The sequence below is a fragment of the Glycine max genome, chromosome 11, assembly GCF_000004515.6.
Source record: "Glycine max cultivar Williams 82 chromosome 11, Glycine_max_v4.0, whole genome shotgun sequence".
NCBI classification, from domain to species: Eukaryota; Viridiplantae; Streptophyta; class Magnoliopsida; order Fabales; family Fabaceae; genus Glycine; species Glycine max.
In genome coordinates this window covers 37,147,135-37,165,025 of record NC_038247.2, presented here as the reverse complement: position 1 = coordinate 37,165,025, position 17,891 = coordinate 37,147,135, and the positions used below count along the sequence as shown (strand labels likewise).

The following is a 17,891-nucleotide window of genomic DNA, read 5'->3' as shown; positions in this document are numbered from 1 at the left end:
ATGTTTAATTATGTTCCTATAGCATAAACTACATAGTATATATATATATACTATATAGTTTAACCACTATTAATGAAACTTACATGTTGTCTGCCCCCGGACCAAAACGTTGAATAGTGGCTGCTTTTACGCATGTCTTTATCTTTTCGATTTCTTTATTATAGCACAAAAAACCAGGCTAAATTAATCAATCTGAATGTATTGTTCAATGTTCATTAATCTCACATTATTTCCTAAATTCAAAGAAGACAGAAAGATGAATTATAAACATAAAAGGGCTGATCTGTGATGCCCCAAAAGCAATACAAAAAAACAAATAGGAAAAGGACAAAGATTTTGGTACTAGATTATTGAGTTTAAGGTATTATAAATGCACACGGGCTGAGACCTTTTATGGTTCAGAAGCTCAGAGCTAAAGTTTTCAGTTCAGAGGCACAGAATCATTGAAGAGAAATATTATGGAAGAGGGCATGTCAGAGTTTTTTAGTAGCGGTGTAAGTGTTGGTGGTAACAGTGGCAGTGCTACTACTGGCACCAAGTGTGGGCGTTGGAATCCCACTACTGAACAGGTTAAGGTTCTGACTGAACTTTTCAGTTCTGGACTACGCACCCCCAGCACTGATCAGATTCAAAAGATCTCTAATCAGCTTAGTTTTTATGGTAAGATTGAGAGCAAGAACGTGTTCTATTGGTTTCAGAACCATAAGGCTAGGGAGAGACAAAAGCGTCGCAAGGTTGATAAGGATGTGATTCGTAGTGAAAACTCTATCTCCATCAATTCTTTTACACAAAGTAAGTACCATATCAAATCCATTATATATATATATACATATATATATATATATATATATATATTTATCAGTAAATGTTAATGGTTAGTTTTTTAATTTTTTTGTAACAGAGGGGATTGAACCCGACCTTTTCCCACCTTATATCTCCCCCATATATATATATGTATTACTATAATCTTTTTCAAGCACAAAACATAAACACAACTAGCTTTGTTGGTCTAATATGCTATTTGATTTGTTTCTTTTAGCAGATTTTAATCAGCTATATCAGGTTTCTGAGCCCGAGAGGGTGATTGAGACTCTTCAGCTCTTCCCCTTGAATTCATTTGGTGAATCAGAATCAAAGAATATGAGGGTCCATGCAAGTGATCAATGCAGGGATAGCACTATGTTTTCATACACAGTGGGGGAACAAATGGATCACCCACCATTAGATCTTCGCTTGAGTTTTATGTGAACATATATGGGAATCTTTTTGGGGTGGTGTGGTTGGAGAAGGGGAGGGTATGTTTTAATAAATACATTCTTGTTAGGTTTTAGCATAAAGAAAATGTATCATGGAAAGTTAAAAAAATATATTATGTATCTTGATATTACTAATATTTACCTAGTGATTTTTAGTTAAATATTGGAAATGCTTGGACATTCTTCTCTGCATGCTCGTCCATGTTGGTCTTTTTTTTTTTTTTTTCTCTGAGTATACTCTGTTGGATTATCCTTAGATATTTTGAATGCTTGGGATTCTAATTACTCGCATCCTCATAAGAGATGTCACCTTGGAATGCTTAAAGGATACTAATAATACTTTTACTAAATGAGTCATGCCTCGGGTCTGCTCCTATCTTTGAATATCATGAATCATATACACACAAATATGTGTAATAAATGGTACGGAATCTAACCATGTTGGGAATGTCATTCATCGTTATCATCTAAAATTCAAAATATTGTTTAAGATGGACTAGGATAATTTCAGAAGACCAGAGGTATCGCTCTGATTCGCATGCACGGGAGCTAGCTAGCTATCTGGTCACATGCAAAGGCAAACCAAATAAGCTAAGAAACCACTTGAACATAATTTTTGTGGTAAGAACATGGTCAAATTAATCGGGGGTATAATAATCATTACAGAGGACCTAGATTTAAGGCCAACCTTGAAATATAAGCCAAACAAAAATATTCAATTTGCATTACTTTTTTCACACTTCCTCTTTACATCCCTGTCACATGTATAAAAAAACTCAGTTCCTAACCAGCCACTTTAATTTAGCGGGATTTCTAATAAACAATTTCTATTTAAGTATTTATGATTTTTTTCGTAAGTATCTTTAAAGCTCTAATTAGCAAAACTCGTAACCAAATGCTATAAGGTGGAAGAGTGCGAATTTTATTTTTTTTTAAAAAAAATATATATTTTAAGGGGTGTAAAAAGAGGCGGGAAAAATGTGAAATAATCGGAATTGGATGATAAATAAGGTTGTTCTTTGAATATAGTTTGACTGTTTGAAAAGAGATGATGGCAACAGCTAAAGAAAATTATAAAAGAAAGATATAATAAGAACAGACTTTGTAAAAAACAATAGCAAGTTTATACATAGATTAGTTGTCACAAAAATTATTTGTGAATCAAGGAATCACAAAAATCATTTGTGAATCGTATGTTATTCATCCTTATTTTCTTCCTTGTCGAAAAGATTAGACAACTCATTTGTTTGAATTGATTTATCTCTCTTAATCATGATTATCGAAAAGAAAAAATGTGCAGATTTACTTGTTAAGAAAGGTGTCAATGGAAGTGTTGAAGTATCTACCTGGAATACTTGTCCTCTGACCTTCAGAACCTGTTAATGTCATATGCTATGGGTTTCTCTTCTCTTCGACGTATTTCTCTGCGTTAGTTTGGGAGACTTGGCTTCCTGTTTTGTTTTCTTTCCTGTGGTCTTTCTGACGTATAAAAAGAAAAAGAAAAAAAGATTAGTTGTCACATGAGTAGCTTCATAAATAAACTAGTAACTAACTTTTAACTAGCAAAATTACCTACCACTCTTTTACCAAGCTTGACTACAGAGAGATATAAGACTCTAGGTCAGTGGGGGGTAATTTAACGTAGTCAAACTACATTAACAATGCCAATTTGACTAATCATTATCCTAAAAATATTAGAAGTGAACAACTTTTATGGAAGACTACTGTAACATTTAAAGTTAAAAATACACTTTTATGATACTTTTCTAATAAAGACTTTTGATTTTTTTTTTACTCGAATAAGCTCATCTAATTTCATTGATAAGCAAAACATCAATATAAGAAGGAGAAACATCAAAATATTATGAACTAGCATAGAACCTACACGTCCATGTAAGAGTATGAACAACTTGTTTGCTTGTTACCCGCAGAGTATGAAGATGATATCATTCACTAATTGCAAATGCAACAAATTGGTTACCCCAGTAATCATATTTTTGGTATATGTTATTTAAAATAAATTATGCACCTAAAATATTAATTATTTTAATTTAAAATACTCTTTATTATCTTGATGATCTTATAAATGGGCTTTCCTGAATTCCATGGGCATAATAGGAAGCAATAATGAGAGTGCTGGAAGCAACATCCCCTAAATTTTATAAATGCATATTATATTTATATTGGGCTGATCAGAAGAGCCCGTTATGATTAGGACAAGAACTCAAGTCAAAAATACTTTAGAAAAATAAAAATAAAAAGGGTGTGTAATAGTAAAGAGGTGAGATGGAAATAGCAAGTCTGGAATTTCAATTTAACTAGAGGGCCAGAGCCCACAATTCCAAATTGTTTGAGCAGAAAAAAGTGGGCTTCGGAACAAAAAATTGGAGGCATTTAAATTTGAAGAAGAATATAAAAGCTGGGGCGTGGCACTGTTGTTTGAGTCGAACAAGAAAGAAAAGAAAAGAAGAGGAAAAGGAGAGTGGAGAGGAAGAAAAGGATTGAAGTTGTTGCTGTGAGAAAGAGAAAGAGTGAAATCGGAGTTTGGGAAGGAATTGCAATCAATGGATGTGATAAAGACGCAGCAAATCTCATCTCGACCAATCGAGAAGGTGGTGGTTCACCCTCTCGTGCTTCTCAGCATCGTCGACAACTACAACAGAGTCGCCAAAGACACTCGCAAGCGCGTCGTCGGCGTCTTGCTCGGCTCCTCCTTCAAAGGCACCGTCGACGTCACCAACAGCTACGCCGGTACGGATCTGATCTCTCTCTTTTTTTCTTTCTCCAATACTTAGGGCTTGTTTTATTTATTCCCTTTTCACTTTTTGTTTCTTTTCTCTGAAATTACAGTTAACTATTTATCTTACTAGATCTATTAGTTGAACATCTGTTTCGCTTAGTGTGCTCGAAAAGCTTTTTCGAAGAGAAGCTTATAATACACGCCACATTGAGTTAGGTTAGGTTAGGTTTGGTTATCCTGAAGTGTCACATGAAATCGACTATAACTTGTTCGATTTAATTTCTTCTAAGGCTTAAAACTTGCTGAGCTGACTTTGAAAATCCGAGCTATCCAATTTAGATACCAATTCATAGTTTGATACTTCTACAACGAATTTTTGAAGTGCAAATTTAACAACGTGTATTGGTTAGTTAATCGGATTATAATCAATTTCATTTTAATAGTAATACGCCACCAGCATAACGTTGATAAGAAAAGTTCGCAACTGTTTCGGGTGTAAGCGTGAGGTTGATAGATAGTGTTCTTCGCTGAATTCTGCCTTAGCTTAACCGCCGTGGACTTTGCGTCTCCTAGCCGCCCTTGCTTACACCCAACCGACATTCCACACATGCTATGGATCCAATAATTATTTCAATTTTCACTTAGACATAGTAGGGTAGCTTTTTGTTAAGTGCGAGGTTTACCATCTTAGATTTGTTAAGTGCAAAAATCCTTCATGTGAAGAGCTGATAGGAGTTAGGACTTTCTCAAAATTAATAATAATGGAATTACCCCTTTACACTAGTTGCATCGTTGTTATGTTTACTATGTTGGACTTCCTATTTGAATGTATAAGATTGTTACTTCCAAAATGAATTTTGTTGAAATGATTCTATGTGCAATTTAGAAAATTAACACCTATTGGGGTGTGTGAATTGTCTGTCTCTCACTACTTGGTTATCTAATTGACAGTGCCCTTTGAAGAAGATGACAAGGATCCTAGCATCTGGTTTCTTGACCACAATTACCATGAATCTATGTTTTCCATGTTTAAAAGAATAAATGGTACGAGTAGGAAAATTTTTCCTTTTCTTGTATGTCTGTTTCAATTGAATATGCCTGATCTAATTGAACATTTTTTTTTTTTGGTTTACAGCAAAGGAGCATGTTGTGGGGTGGTATAGCACTGGTCCAAAGCTGCGCGAAAATGATCTTGACATTCACGGCTTATTTAATGAGTATGTTTATTGATCCAAAATCCTCTGTATAATGATTTATAATTTCTGTGTGAATTTTTCACTTCATTTGAGCATTAATATTTCACAGTTTTGCTGAAAAATAATATAGTGGCTTGGCTTAGAAAGTTCTTTACCCTTTTACCCTCATCAGTATAATTGTCATAACTTGATTGAAACTTTATACTAGGTGTTACTCTTATTCTCTTTGCCTCTTTCTATCTTTATCATCTTCATCTGTAGTTTTGTGTACCTGATCAATCTTTATCCAAATTGATCAAGCTTAAAACTATCGCAGCTATGTTCCAAATCCTGTCTTGGTTATAATTGATGTTGAACCTAAGGAATTGGGAATCCCAACAAAAGCATATTATGCCGTTGAAGAGGTTAAAGAGGTACAAATTAAGTCCGTCATATCTTTGATAGAAATCTTATATATCTGTTCTTGCTGATATTTTGCAAAAGTAATCCTGCTGTATGTGATGGTGGGACGGGAGCTAGTGTTTGCTCAACACTAAATTAGTACTCAAAGAAACTAATATATAGTTTATTCTGAGTACAGAATGCCACTCAAAAAAGTCAAAAAGTGTTTGTGCATGTGCCATCAGAGATTGCTGCTCATGAAGTTGAGGAAATAGGTATTTCATGCCATTCAATGTAAAAACTGGTCTTTTTTTTCTTATGTTTTGTTTTTATTTTGTTTGATTCAAAATTTCTATATGAAAATTCTTAATTTTATCCATACCATTGTGTAACCTGTTTCTCCTGTTTTTTGTTTTTTTTTAAATTCTTCTTACCTTTGTGCAGGAGTGGAACACTTGCTTAGAGATGTGAAGGATACAACCATTAGCACCCTTGCAACAGAGGTTTCATTTGTCCCTTTTAAGTTATAAATTATCCTTATTAATTCCTTTCCCTTTGTACTCTTTAATTTTGATACTTTTCTTTTTTACATGTTTTTTCTCTGTAATACTTTTGTAGTTCTTTTAATCAAATAAATTGATTCTGAATGTTGACAATGTAATTTTACATAGGTAAGTGCAAAACTCACAGCTTTGAAGGGTTTGGATGCAAGACTTAAAGAGATCAGGAGTTACCTTGACCTTGTTATTGATGGAAAGCTTCCATTAAACCATGAGATCCTGTACCATCTGCAGGTTTGTTTATCATATTCTTGCTTAGTAAATGCTGATTATTTGGCTTTGTTATCAATTGGTTCTTGAATCTTGATTAAGTATTTTCTGCTGGTCCACATTTCTTAGTATAATTTAAAACCTTTTGTAACAAAACCAATAAAACATGTGATGTGACATTAATGGCTGTGGGAATAATTGAAATTTTTCTTTTTTCTTTTCTTTTTTGCTTTTGCAACATTATTGTTTTTCACCATTTCTTTTCTTGCATTTTTTTAGGATGTGTTTAACCTGCTACCAAATCTTAATGTTGCTGATCTTATCAAGGCTTTCGCAGGTTAAGATTTGTGACTTGTATTATTTGAATATCATATTTTTCTAGAATGTCTCTTTTTAATTGTTGATCTGTTGTACATATGTAGTGAAAACCAATGATATGATGCTGGTAATATACCTCTCGTCTCTCATTAGAAGTGTAATAGCACTCCACAACTTGATTAACAACAAGGTGAGATACACTCCCCTAAATTTTGCTGCATGTATCATTGATGTTTGCTGATTACTTTATATTTTGGATTTGTTATCATATTATGAAAATAACAGTTTTGCAAGGTTGGAGAAAAAAACTTAATCCTCCATTTGTATATTCAAGTATAGTATTGAGTAAGCTAGGCACTTGATGAACTCATTTTTTGCTTACACCTAACTGAGTACATGGGTTATATCCACATAAATGAAATAAGCTTATCAAGTGAGAGATGTTGCTATTAAATTGCTGATTTACTGTGATTCATGTTTTTTAATACTGGAATGATTTCAGATGCTTAACAAGGAACATGAACGGGCAGAAGACTCGAAAACAGTTACAGTGCCAAGTGCAGCTGCATAAGTTTTGAGGGGTTTGTGATGGCCGGAGCTCTAAATGTCATTTGAATACATGGATTTGAGATTATTACACCTTTTTTCTATTTCTGCTAGGAGTAGAGAACTTACACCTAACATGGCATAACGATCCTTTTATGCTGTTCCGGTGCTTAATGTATTTTACTCTTCAATACTTTGCTCATTTTCCTTGTTTGGTAGCTTTGGTGACAGCCGTTAAAAGAATTCAATATTAGATTATAAACAAATTGAGGATTAAGATATCAGAAATGAATCTTTGCCCTGGTAATTTTTGCTGATTTTTACCTAACCCATAATGAGTTTGGATTAGCTGAATCATCTGCAGTGTTGAGTTGCAACTAGAAAGAAATCAGATATACACGCCATGTTATAATTTATGAACCAGGCAATAGATTGAACTGTCAGCTAAGTTGGGGAAAAAAAAGGAGTGGCGGGGGGAGAGGAGATTGAAAACAATTCCAACCATCAATGTAAAGACCAACTTTTTGGGAGAAGACTTCAAAAAGTAAAAACCAAGTCTAACGTGTTCGTTCCCATAGAATATGGCTTATCGGATGAAAATATTTTATTAATGTAATGTAAATTTGCAAAATACTTTCCATTTTATTGATTTTTGGGATGGTTTTATTGATATGTTAATAGAATGATAAATATATATAATTTTCTATATAAAATGGACAAATTATACTCACATTTCGTTTTCACGGAATAAGTGAAGCGGACCATCTCTTCCACTGTTTGCTTTCTTGTAAAATGAGGAGGATGAAAAAAAAACCACGTGGCCCACATTTAAAAACCATTGTGTTAAATGTATCCTTTTTTATGTATAAAGAAAAAACAACTTAGAAATATTTGTTATTTTATATAATTTTTTTTCTTTTACTATCTACAAAGCTAAATAAGAAAAAAAGAAAATCTTTCCTAACAAAATAACAAATAAAATCTCATTTTTTCTATTCATTTTGTTTCCTTCCTCTTTCTTTTATTTTCATCTCTAACTATACTCTTAATCATGTTTCATGTGAAACTCTTTCCTTTTTTATTCCAACCCAAATTTATCTTAATTTACACAATAATATGGGGGTTTCGATCAAAAGGGATAATTTCATTTGGAATTTATCACATGAAAGTATTTTTTGAATTCATGCGCTTTTGGGCATGAAGTCGTACAAAATTTCACGACTTCGATTTTTTTATATCATAAAAAAATCTAATGACTTTAGTTTTTTTTAATTATTTATATAAAGTTGTAAATTCTTCCCGACTTCAAAGTTGTGATTAATTTTTGTATTATAATTAATATTTTTTATAATTTATGATTATAAATTTGTTCAAATAATAATTATAATTAAACTAATTATTTTATAATTTATGACTTTAAAATTGTTTTAATTATAGTTTTATATTTCATTGATTAATTCTTCTAAAATTAAAAATAATCATAATTAATATTTTTTTATAATTTACGATGACTTTAAAGTTATTCAAATAATAATTATAATTAAATTATTTTTTTATAATTTATGGCTTTAAATTCGTTTTAATTATAATTTTATATTTCATTCTTTAATTCTTCTAAAATTAAATACAATTACAATTAATACTTTTTTATAATTTACGACTTTAAAGTCGTTCAAATAATAATTATAATTAAAATGACTAATTCTTTTATAATTTTATTTTTTTTATTCTTAACCATTAATGATTATTTTTAATTAATATTTTCTTAACCAATAATAATTAGATAAAATGAATAAGGAATTATTTTTAGATTATTAATTTATAATGTTTAGATTTTTTTTGTTTCTAAATTTAACAAATAATAATAATTTAAAAAATAGAAAATATTAAATAAAATAGGAGAAAAATAAACTTATGCCAGACACTTATTATACATGACGACATAACAAAAAAAAAATAGAGTAATAGAAACACAATAACATGAAATATAAAATTATAAAAGAAAGACAACAACATTCACTGTTTGTGTAAATACATCTTTTTATATTAATTGAAAATTATATTAAAAGTAAGTATGTTAAAAGAAAAAGAGACATGAAAAAAATAAACTTATACTAGAGAGTTATCGTGCACAGTGGCATGACAAATTTAAATTCATAAATTATAATTAATATTTGAATGACTTTGAAGTTGTAAATTATAAAAAATATTAATTATAATTATTTTTAATTTTAGAAGAATTAGACAATGAAATATAAAATTATATTAAAACGAGTTTAAAGTCGTGATTTATAAGAAAAATAGTTTAATTATAATCATTATTTGAAGACTTTAAAGTCATAAATTATAAAAAATATATTAATTGTAATTATTTTTAATTTTGAAAGAATTAAACAATAAAATATAAAATTATAATTAAAATGACTTTAAAGTCTTTCAAAATTAATTGAAAAATAAAAAATTAATCACCTCTTTAAAGTTGTAAAAAATTTATAACTTTATATAAATAATAAAAAAAACTATAATCATTGGATTTTTTTCGATTTCATTATAAAAAAAATCAAAGTTGATTTTTTTTTTTTTACGATTTTATACTCAAAAGTCATAAAAAAATTTATGACTTATCCCATTTGGGGATTAATTCAAAAAATACCCGCATTTGATAAATTTCAAATGAAATTATCCCCTTTTGGTAAAACCCCCAATAATATGATAGTGGTTTTTTTAGTAATATATATCTTCTCTGATTTCTTATACACTTAGTTATATGGATTAAGGGAGAAGAAAAAAAACAAAATGTAATGTAACAAAAAATATTTCATAGACATCCTTGAGCTACAAGAAACTTGGAGAGAGAAAAAAGAGAAAAATATGTATTATAGAATTTGTGACATTATAGGAAGAGAGAGATAGAGAGAAATTAAAAGTGTTGATGGATGTTTAAAATAAGCTGAGTATTTGTATATTATTGCTCATGTAAAAAAATGGGAGAAATACAAGGTGCAATGTCCTAAAGTATTTATGTTTCATCTCCTCCTGTCTCCATCCTTCAAACCGCGATAGCTTCCCTACTAACCATTAGAATCCATTTCCTCCAAGCTAGAATTGAGCTATACGATTAGTAGTCAGTGATGACTGATGAAATGTTTGTTGGCACTAACAGTGTAGTGCAATATCACAATGTACTTGTCTTTTTGTTGTCGTATTGAAAAAATTGTGTCCCAGAAGTTGGAGATAAAACAATAATAAAGGCCCAGCCGTTTTTAAACTTGGGATCAATCTCAAGGGTAATATGCCTTGCACCTTGGAATAGGCCCCTTAGCTCCCATTAGATACTACAGGGGCCATAATTCACGCCCTCTTCCCAGCCTCCCAAATTATTATTATTACTTCTTCTTTTTTTTTTGCTTTTTACAGTGCCCAATACGAAGATAACTATGTAAAATAAATAAAAATGGGTTTTATGTAATTTATATAGAGAAGGAAGATAACTCCTAAAAATAAGAAAATAAAACTTCAACTTAAATATGTTTTCAATTCCTACAAATATCCTACTTGATATTTTTGGTTCTTCATTTTTTTTATTTGTTTGTCATTCATGCCTTTTTCAATGTTTCTCTTATAGTTTCTTTTGTTGTTATAAGTTAAAGAAGCTAGGGATGATAACGTTGCATGTGATGATGTGTCATCAAGTATCATATCACCAAATGATAACAAGTGATATTGAAATCAAGTGCTAAGTATGCAACTCCATTCAATATTGAATTTTAACATATTCTATCATTTTGTAGAAATTAATTTTTTGATTTATTATTCAATTTTAAAGGTCTTATTTCTTTATTAATTTTTTGTTATATAATAAAAAAAAACCTTTTTTTACCTGTGAAGCTTTTTTATATATTCTTTTCTTTATTTTGACAATAGTGATGTTTTCTTTTATACATCTTTTCATTTATATTTTATCTAAATTCAAAATTACATTTGAAAACTTGTGAGTGTTAAAATTTGTTTCAAACCCGTACTTTTCCTAATTATTGAGGCCGGTGCATGTGATGCACAGAGATGAACTTCAGTTGACCTATGAATATGATGAGCATAGTGCCAAAATTCATGTTAATTAGTTACACGTTTTAGATAACCAGCTTGTGAATCGATCAGAATTGAAAACTAGATTTGCTGGAATGGCAATACCGTTCTCAATTTCTTATGCCAATCAAATTGAAATACGGCATGCTTAATTTGCCATGCAATGCACCATTTTCCATTTGTATTCAATAAACCGCGTGTGGTTCAATGTATGGAGGAAACGCCACCTCCAAAGTAATAAGATATGGTATAGTACGTATGGGGCTGATAGCGAGTGCTGAGTGCAACTTTGCATCGGCATGGGCATTGCATTGCACCACCACTATTGGTTAATATTCTTCATCACTCTTTTGAATTCCTGGGCTTCCAATGGGTACCCATATGAATCCACACATTTAAGATGATGTATTATGGACGACTTACCCAATATATATAAAGGCAATTCAAGTATCAGATCATGTTATAAGTACAATCGGTGGTGGATCTAAACTAATTAAATGAGAGGGTGCACATGTATTTTCTCACTAAAATAATTGTGTATAAGTATCGTGAATGTGTATATTTTGTCTTCTATTTTGTATATTTGAATCTTTTATTCTTAATTTTTTTTCTTCTTTTATGATAATAATTATTTATTTTTAAATAAATTGTTCTCATTGACTTAAGTCCAAGAGCTGCCACTGCATATAACAATTCATATAATAATATTTTTTTAAAAGCAAACGAATTTTATTAAAGAGGACTAGGGTGTGACTGTGTGAGTGACCAAGTTAGTAAAAAAAAACAAAACAAGCAGAATTGCATACCGAATTGCCTAACGTCCCCCACCGAAACCCGTAAAGTAGTGTACACATAGATTCACCAAAACCCAACCAGTACATTATGATCTCTCCATCACTAAGAAAAAACCAAAACTACCTAATCCTTTCATAATAGACATGTTGACTGCAAATACTGTCTCTCAAAGGTTGTTCGTATACCGTTGTTTTGAATTCGAATTAATGTGCCTCCCATTGCCACACTACTGAAATCTGACTATAGAATCAATCAGAGCTAAATCATCTCTTATTTGTAACAATATTTGGTTTCCTGTTGATAACTTTAGCTCATGACCTCTTCATATGAATATGATACTGCACCAGCTCTCCCACACCTGAAATTTCTGCCACACATCTTCTTTGCTGCTTCTTACTCATATAGTCTATAAAACAAAGACGAGACGAGACTTCTTATAAACTGAAGAGAATAGAATAATAAATATATTATTGGCAAGAGAGATTAAAATAATTCAATATATAAAAAGTATGTCTCACTGATATTAGGTACAGTGTTTCGAATTTGCGTCTCTTCTGATGTGTGTGTATATTTATTTTTATAGACAAATATTAGTTTTTATTAGTATACGAGAATTAAATATCTCTTCTTCTTTTTTCCCTTAACAATCCAACCCATTTTATATGATGGAGTGCGTATATGTTTCAGGTCGGGTGTTTGACGTGCATGCATGTTGGGAAGGATAGCTAATTGGCGGTTGGTGGGTGTCTTCTTTTGTGTATTTATTGTACATGGGAAAGTTATAGTTAGACTAAATTGTCCTTGGTTTCTAGCATCGGGTTAGATGTTTTGGTCATAATTATATAATTAGTCTCTTAATTATAATTTAAAATGTAATTAGATTTATTACTTATTAAAAAATTAATTGAATCTCTTAGTTATTAAACAGTTTAATCAGATCTTTTATTTATTAAAAATATTACAATATTTTTCTTTGCATGACGAAAATAGATATTTTTTTACATTCGTTATCAATATAATTGATATAAAAAAATAACTTTACATTGATTCAAAATGCAACCGATGAAAAAAAAAATATTTACAAAATTTGCATCAAACTGATGTCAATTGATGTAAAAAAGAATTATAACTTAAAGAACTGATAAAAAAGATATAATTGTAGTGTTTAAAATAGTTAAAGAATTTAATTGAAATTTTTAATAATTAAGAGACTCAATTAAATTTATTATAATTAAAAGATCAATTATATAACTAAGTCTTATTTTTGACAGCTTTTATTTCGGTTATTGGCTCCTTGTAACATGGGAAATATTTATTTCTTTGTTGTGGATAGAGGATAGGTTATTTGTAACTTTGTAAGGATGAGAGTGAGGTGGAGATGGGTTTAACTCTTCTCCATTTCCGTAGGCTTTAGGGATATCCATGGGTAATCTGTTACAATTTTTTATATATTTATTTACTTTCATATTTTTAAATAAATTATATATTAAGTTATTAATTATATTTTAACTCAAACTATATATAACAATTAATAACAGAAAATTAAAGATAAAGAATTAAAACTCAAATTATATTTTTAGTTAAATGTATAATTTTAAGTTTGTTATTTAATTATTATTATTTAACTATTAAGGTAATAAATTTATATTTTAAAAAATTACAACAATAAAATCTTTAATATATGTTGCCACAAAAAAGTTATAAAATATATATATATATATATATATATATATATATAACGGTAGACGATACGAATACAAGAATAGTTTGATATTCACGATGATTGTTCACGGTGGCTTTCAGCTTCTGAAGCTGAAGATTCTCTGGCGTCGACATTAAAGGTGACCCTAATGTCTATCATTAAAATTAGTATCAAAACAAATGTGCGCTTCCAGAAGGAGGTGCCGTCGGTGACCTGGAACCTCGACTGCATGAGAAAACATTTAAAATGGAGTTATGATATTTTGGGTGTAGCATGTTTTAGTTTTTGGATTAATTAGAACTTGGACAGATTTAATTTATATACAAGTAACAAATGATGAGAGACAAACAATTAGTCTGAAATTAAGTAGTGCATATTTGAAGCTACGTTACGTTATTTTTGTTTGAAAAATATTTATTTGATGACCCCTATACACTTAGAGAGAGAAAAAATATTAGAGAAAAATGATAAATATAAATAGATATTTGATACGATAAGAAAAGACATCCAAATAAATAAAAAGTGAAAAATGTGTCTAAAACATTAGGAAGTTCAAGTATCGTTGCTGTTTTTGTTTTGATTGATTATTAAATTATTTAAAATCATAATTAAAGAAAAAGTGGGTTTGGTTTGAGTCAAACTTAATTTTAGTCACAAAAAAATAATTAAAAAAGATAATTAAAAGGATAAAAATCACATATTTTTTAAAATTAGATTAATTTCATTAATTTTAAAATACAAAATGAAAACTAAATTAATTTAACGAAAAGTACATAGACTAAAAATATGTATTTTTCAGATTAAAATTTCATTTATTTATTCCATAATGTAAATTTGGTAAATATTCATATGAATATGATTAGTCTCACCTAGTGGAGATGATGATCAACTGATTTGGAACTTTAGCAAGGATGAAAAATATATAGCGTAAGTCAACTTATTACCACACAATGGAAACTCTTATTGATGCATCCCAATTCCCATCTTCGTGTACAAGGAGAGACTAGAACTTGATCTGGAATATGAATGTACCCCATAAAATAAAAATCTTCCTTTGGAGAATGGTGTGTGATTGTCTTCCCACAAGGCATTAAATCAAAATATTTTTCAACTGTTAAAAACTTAAAATACTTGACCGACAAAAACAAGCTCCAGTTTATTTCTTCTCTCTGGTGCTTATGGAGAAAGCGTAATGAGAAGGTGTGGGGAGAATTTCTTTCAATATAACAATGGATTGATTATGTATCAGTCAATAGAGAAGGGCAAAAGAGACGCGTGCAAGTTGCATTTATGAAACACATGTAACGTCTAGTTCAGATCCTTAACGCTGGGTAAAACCACGAACTGATATGCTTAATTAAGTGCAATATAGATGCTTCAATTCATTTAAATTATAGATTAATGTATGACACGAGTCTTTGTATTAGAAATGATAAAGGCTAATTTGTGTTGGCAAGAATACCAGATCGAGTTCATGAAACAAAAAGCTTACTCTTTGTTGTCTACAATTTCGTGGATAGCTGATATGAGTCTTCAAAATGTCATCTTTGAAATTGACTGCTAACAACTATATGGTGGCAAGCACTCTACATCCTTTCCCAATTCTGAATTTGGTGTGTTATTTTGAAAAAAATGTAAAGAGAAGCTTAGTTCAATCCATAACTCTTCTTTGAGTTTGGTACATCGACAAACTAATCTAAATTTTTTGTTTGCCTTTAGGATTTTGATCATATGCTTGATTGTATTTATGTCATGCTTCTAAATGGAATGGTATAGTAAAAAACACATGATTAGTCTCACCTAAAGGAATTTAGTCCGTCATCAAAATTAACTTAGTTAAAATAATTTTAATAAACTTTTGTGCTACCATGAAATTTTTTACACTGATTTGACCTTTAACTTATTTCTAAAATTAAAATATTCAAATATAAATTAATGTACTTTAAAATATATTTTAATTAAAATTAATTTTACGAATTTTCACTCAGCATACATCAATAACAACAAACCAAACAGCACTTTCTTTTGGAAATAAAACGTACCCTTTTAAATCTTATTTATTCTATTTATGAAAAAAAAATCCTAAATAATGCATACAAAGAACCATATTCCTCACTATTCATACAACTATTGGAAATAATTTTAAAGAGTTTTGCGCATATATATATGCCGTATTTTGTTAATTTTAAACCGTATAAGTTCTATAAGAACATTAGTTTCGGGGATGACTGATGTTTCCCAACCCCCTCATATTATAAATTTATAATTAGGTGGAAGCACCTTGCTCCCTTTTGCAGTTAATAGGAAAACGAGAGAAGGTGCATCATCGATATCTTGACATTCAAATAAGGTAAGATAGTGTATATTTAATTTTTCAGCTTAAATATATTTTGTATTCAAGTTATAATTTTTATTTAATTCTTATATTTAAATATGATATAGTTTTAATTTTTCACTAAAAACTAAATGCACATAGTTTTGTAATATTTAGTGACTAAAAATAATTATAAAATTAAAATAATATATATATATATATATATATATATTTAAAATTACAGATATATAGAAGTATATTTTTTATTTGTGTATAATCGATATTTCAGCACGTAAAAGTAATTATCAGTAATGCGTATCAATTTAATTTATTCCTGAAAAATAATCATTTAATTTTATTAGATTCTCAAAGTGTTTGGAAATATTCCAAATTAACATGCATGCATTTGGACGTCCCAAGTACTTTCCAATTGAAGTATTAGCTCGATCATTAGACAATGGATCTGTGTGATTAGATTAAAGACGGCAATTCAATGCAGAAAGAATTACAAATTTTTTAATAAAATTAATTGTTATTGCATTGTCGTTTTTATCTACTCGATCTTTCTGTCTCTGATTAAATAATAAATAAATAAATAAACTTCAATGTATGTTAAATGAGAAGTTATTGACAAATAAGGGATTGATAAAGAAAAACCTATCACCAGATTTTTTTTTTCTTTTGAAGGGGTCACCAGAAATTAATTATATAAAAAAATAAAAATAGCATCGCTTCAGATCAGTATTTTTATACTAGTACTTTAAGAATATTAGTTAAGAAATCAACAATATAATGTTTTTTTTTGGAAAAAAAAATTAAATGGGTACATGTTTTTATTGAATAATAATTAAAGGATACATTAAAAATCACAGAAAAAGTGTATTAATAATATTTTTAATAAAAATATTTCACTTTTTAATACCTTTATTGATACCCTAAACAACTTAAATAAATATAAGGAAAAATTATACTTATATTCCTCAAGATTTTTATGATTTTTATTTACTTGTTAATTTTGTTCATTATTAATCGGTACATTGAGACAGTAAATGAAATAAAGCAAGTGTGTAACATTTCTAAAACTCTAAAATATTATTATTAAAATATATGTTTCACATTTTTTTTCTCGAGTAAAAATTATGAATGTGTCTCAATTCGTTGGGTTATATACTAATTTCACTTGGTATGTGATGTCACTTATCTAAAAAAATTAAGCATAAATTTTTCTGTTGAATAAAACATTTTCTTACATATAAATACAACTGTTGCACAAATTTCATGAGTTATAACTATCATCCCATAATATTTATTTTTTATTTTAAGTTTTAGAAGTATCCTCCTTGACAAAATAACAATGGAACAAAGATTCACAACAATAGCCTCAATATTCAAGACTGGAAGATAATAATTCAGATCTTATATTAATCGTATATAAAACATACAAAATATACAAAATAATATATGAGTGTGTGATTTAGTTCATATAAGTTTATATTTATTTTTTAATTTTGATCCTTATAAATTTTTATTTTTTTATTTTAATATTTTTAAGGTTAGAATTAATTTAGCTTTTAATTTTTGTAAGTTCACACTTTACGAACTAAAATTGATAAAGAAACCTTAAACTTAGAGGTACTTAAAAAAAGAAAAAAAAATACAAGGATCAAAATTAAAATAATGAAAATTTATATGAACTAAAAAAAACAAAAAAGTACATAGAAACCAAAACTAAGAAAACAAAAATTTATAAATACTAAATTCATAATTAAGCCTATATTTATTTATTT

At 29.1% G+C, this 17,891-nt stretch overlaps 2 protein-coding genes across 3 annotated transcripts; both read left to right on the top strand.

Moving 5' to 3' along the window:
* Positions 1–394: 394 nt before the first annotated feature.
* On the top strand, positions 395–1,397 carry LOC100800233 (WUSCHEL-related homeobox 5). Of its 2 annotated transcripts, none has more exons than XM_003537435.5 (2): positions 395–792; positions 1,043–1,397. In XM_003537435.5, the coding sequence occupies exons 1-2, from the start codon at positions 459–461 to the stop codon at positions 1,246–1,248; spliced, it is 540 nt and encodes a 179-aa protein (XP_003537483.1). In that variant the 5' UTR covers positions 395–458; the 3' UTR covers positions 1,249–1,397. The 2 variants fall into 2 exon arrangements, with proteins under 2 accessions (XP_003537483.1, XP_040862854.1); XM_041006920.1 differs by having other exon boundaries at positions 1,040–1,397.
* Positions 1,398–3,544: 2,147 nt separating this feature from the next.
* Positions 3,545–7,491, top strand: LOC100790393 (26S proteasome non-ATPase regulatory subunit 7 homolog A). Its single transcript, XM_003538403.5, has 10 exons — positions 3,545–4,007; positions 4,948–5,040; positions 5,132–5,213; positions 5,509–5,605; positions 5,773–5,848; positions 6,018–6,076; positions 6,245–6,367; positions 6,623–6,680; positions 6,766–6,851; positions 7,164–7,491. The coding sequence occupies exons 1-10, from the start codon at positions 3,821–3,823 to the stop codon at positions 7,230–7,232; spliced, it is 930 nt and encodes a 309-aa protein (XP_003538451.1). The 5' UTR covers positions 3,545–3,820; the 3' UTR covers positions 7,233–7,491.
* Positions 7,492–17,891: the final 10,400 nt, after the last annotated feature.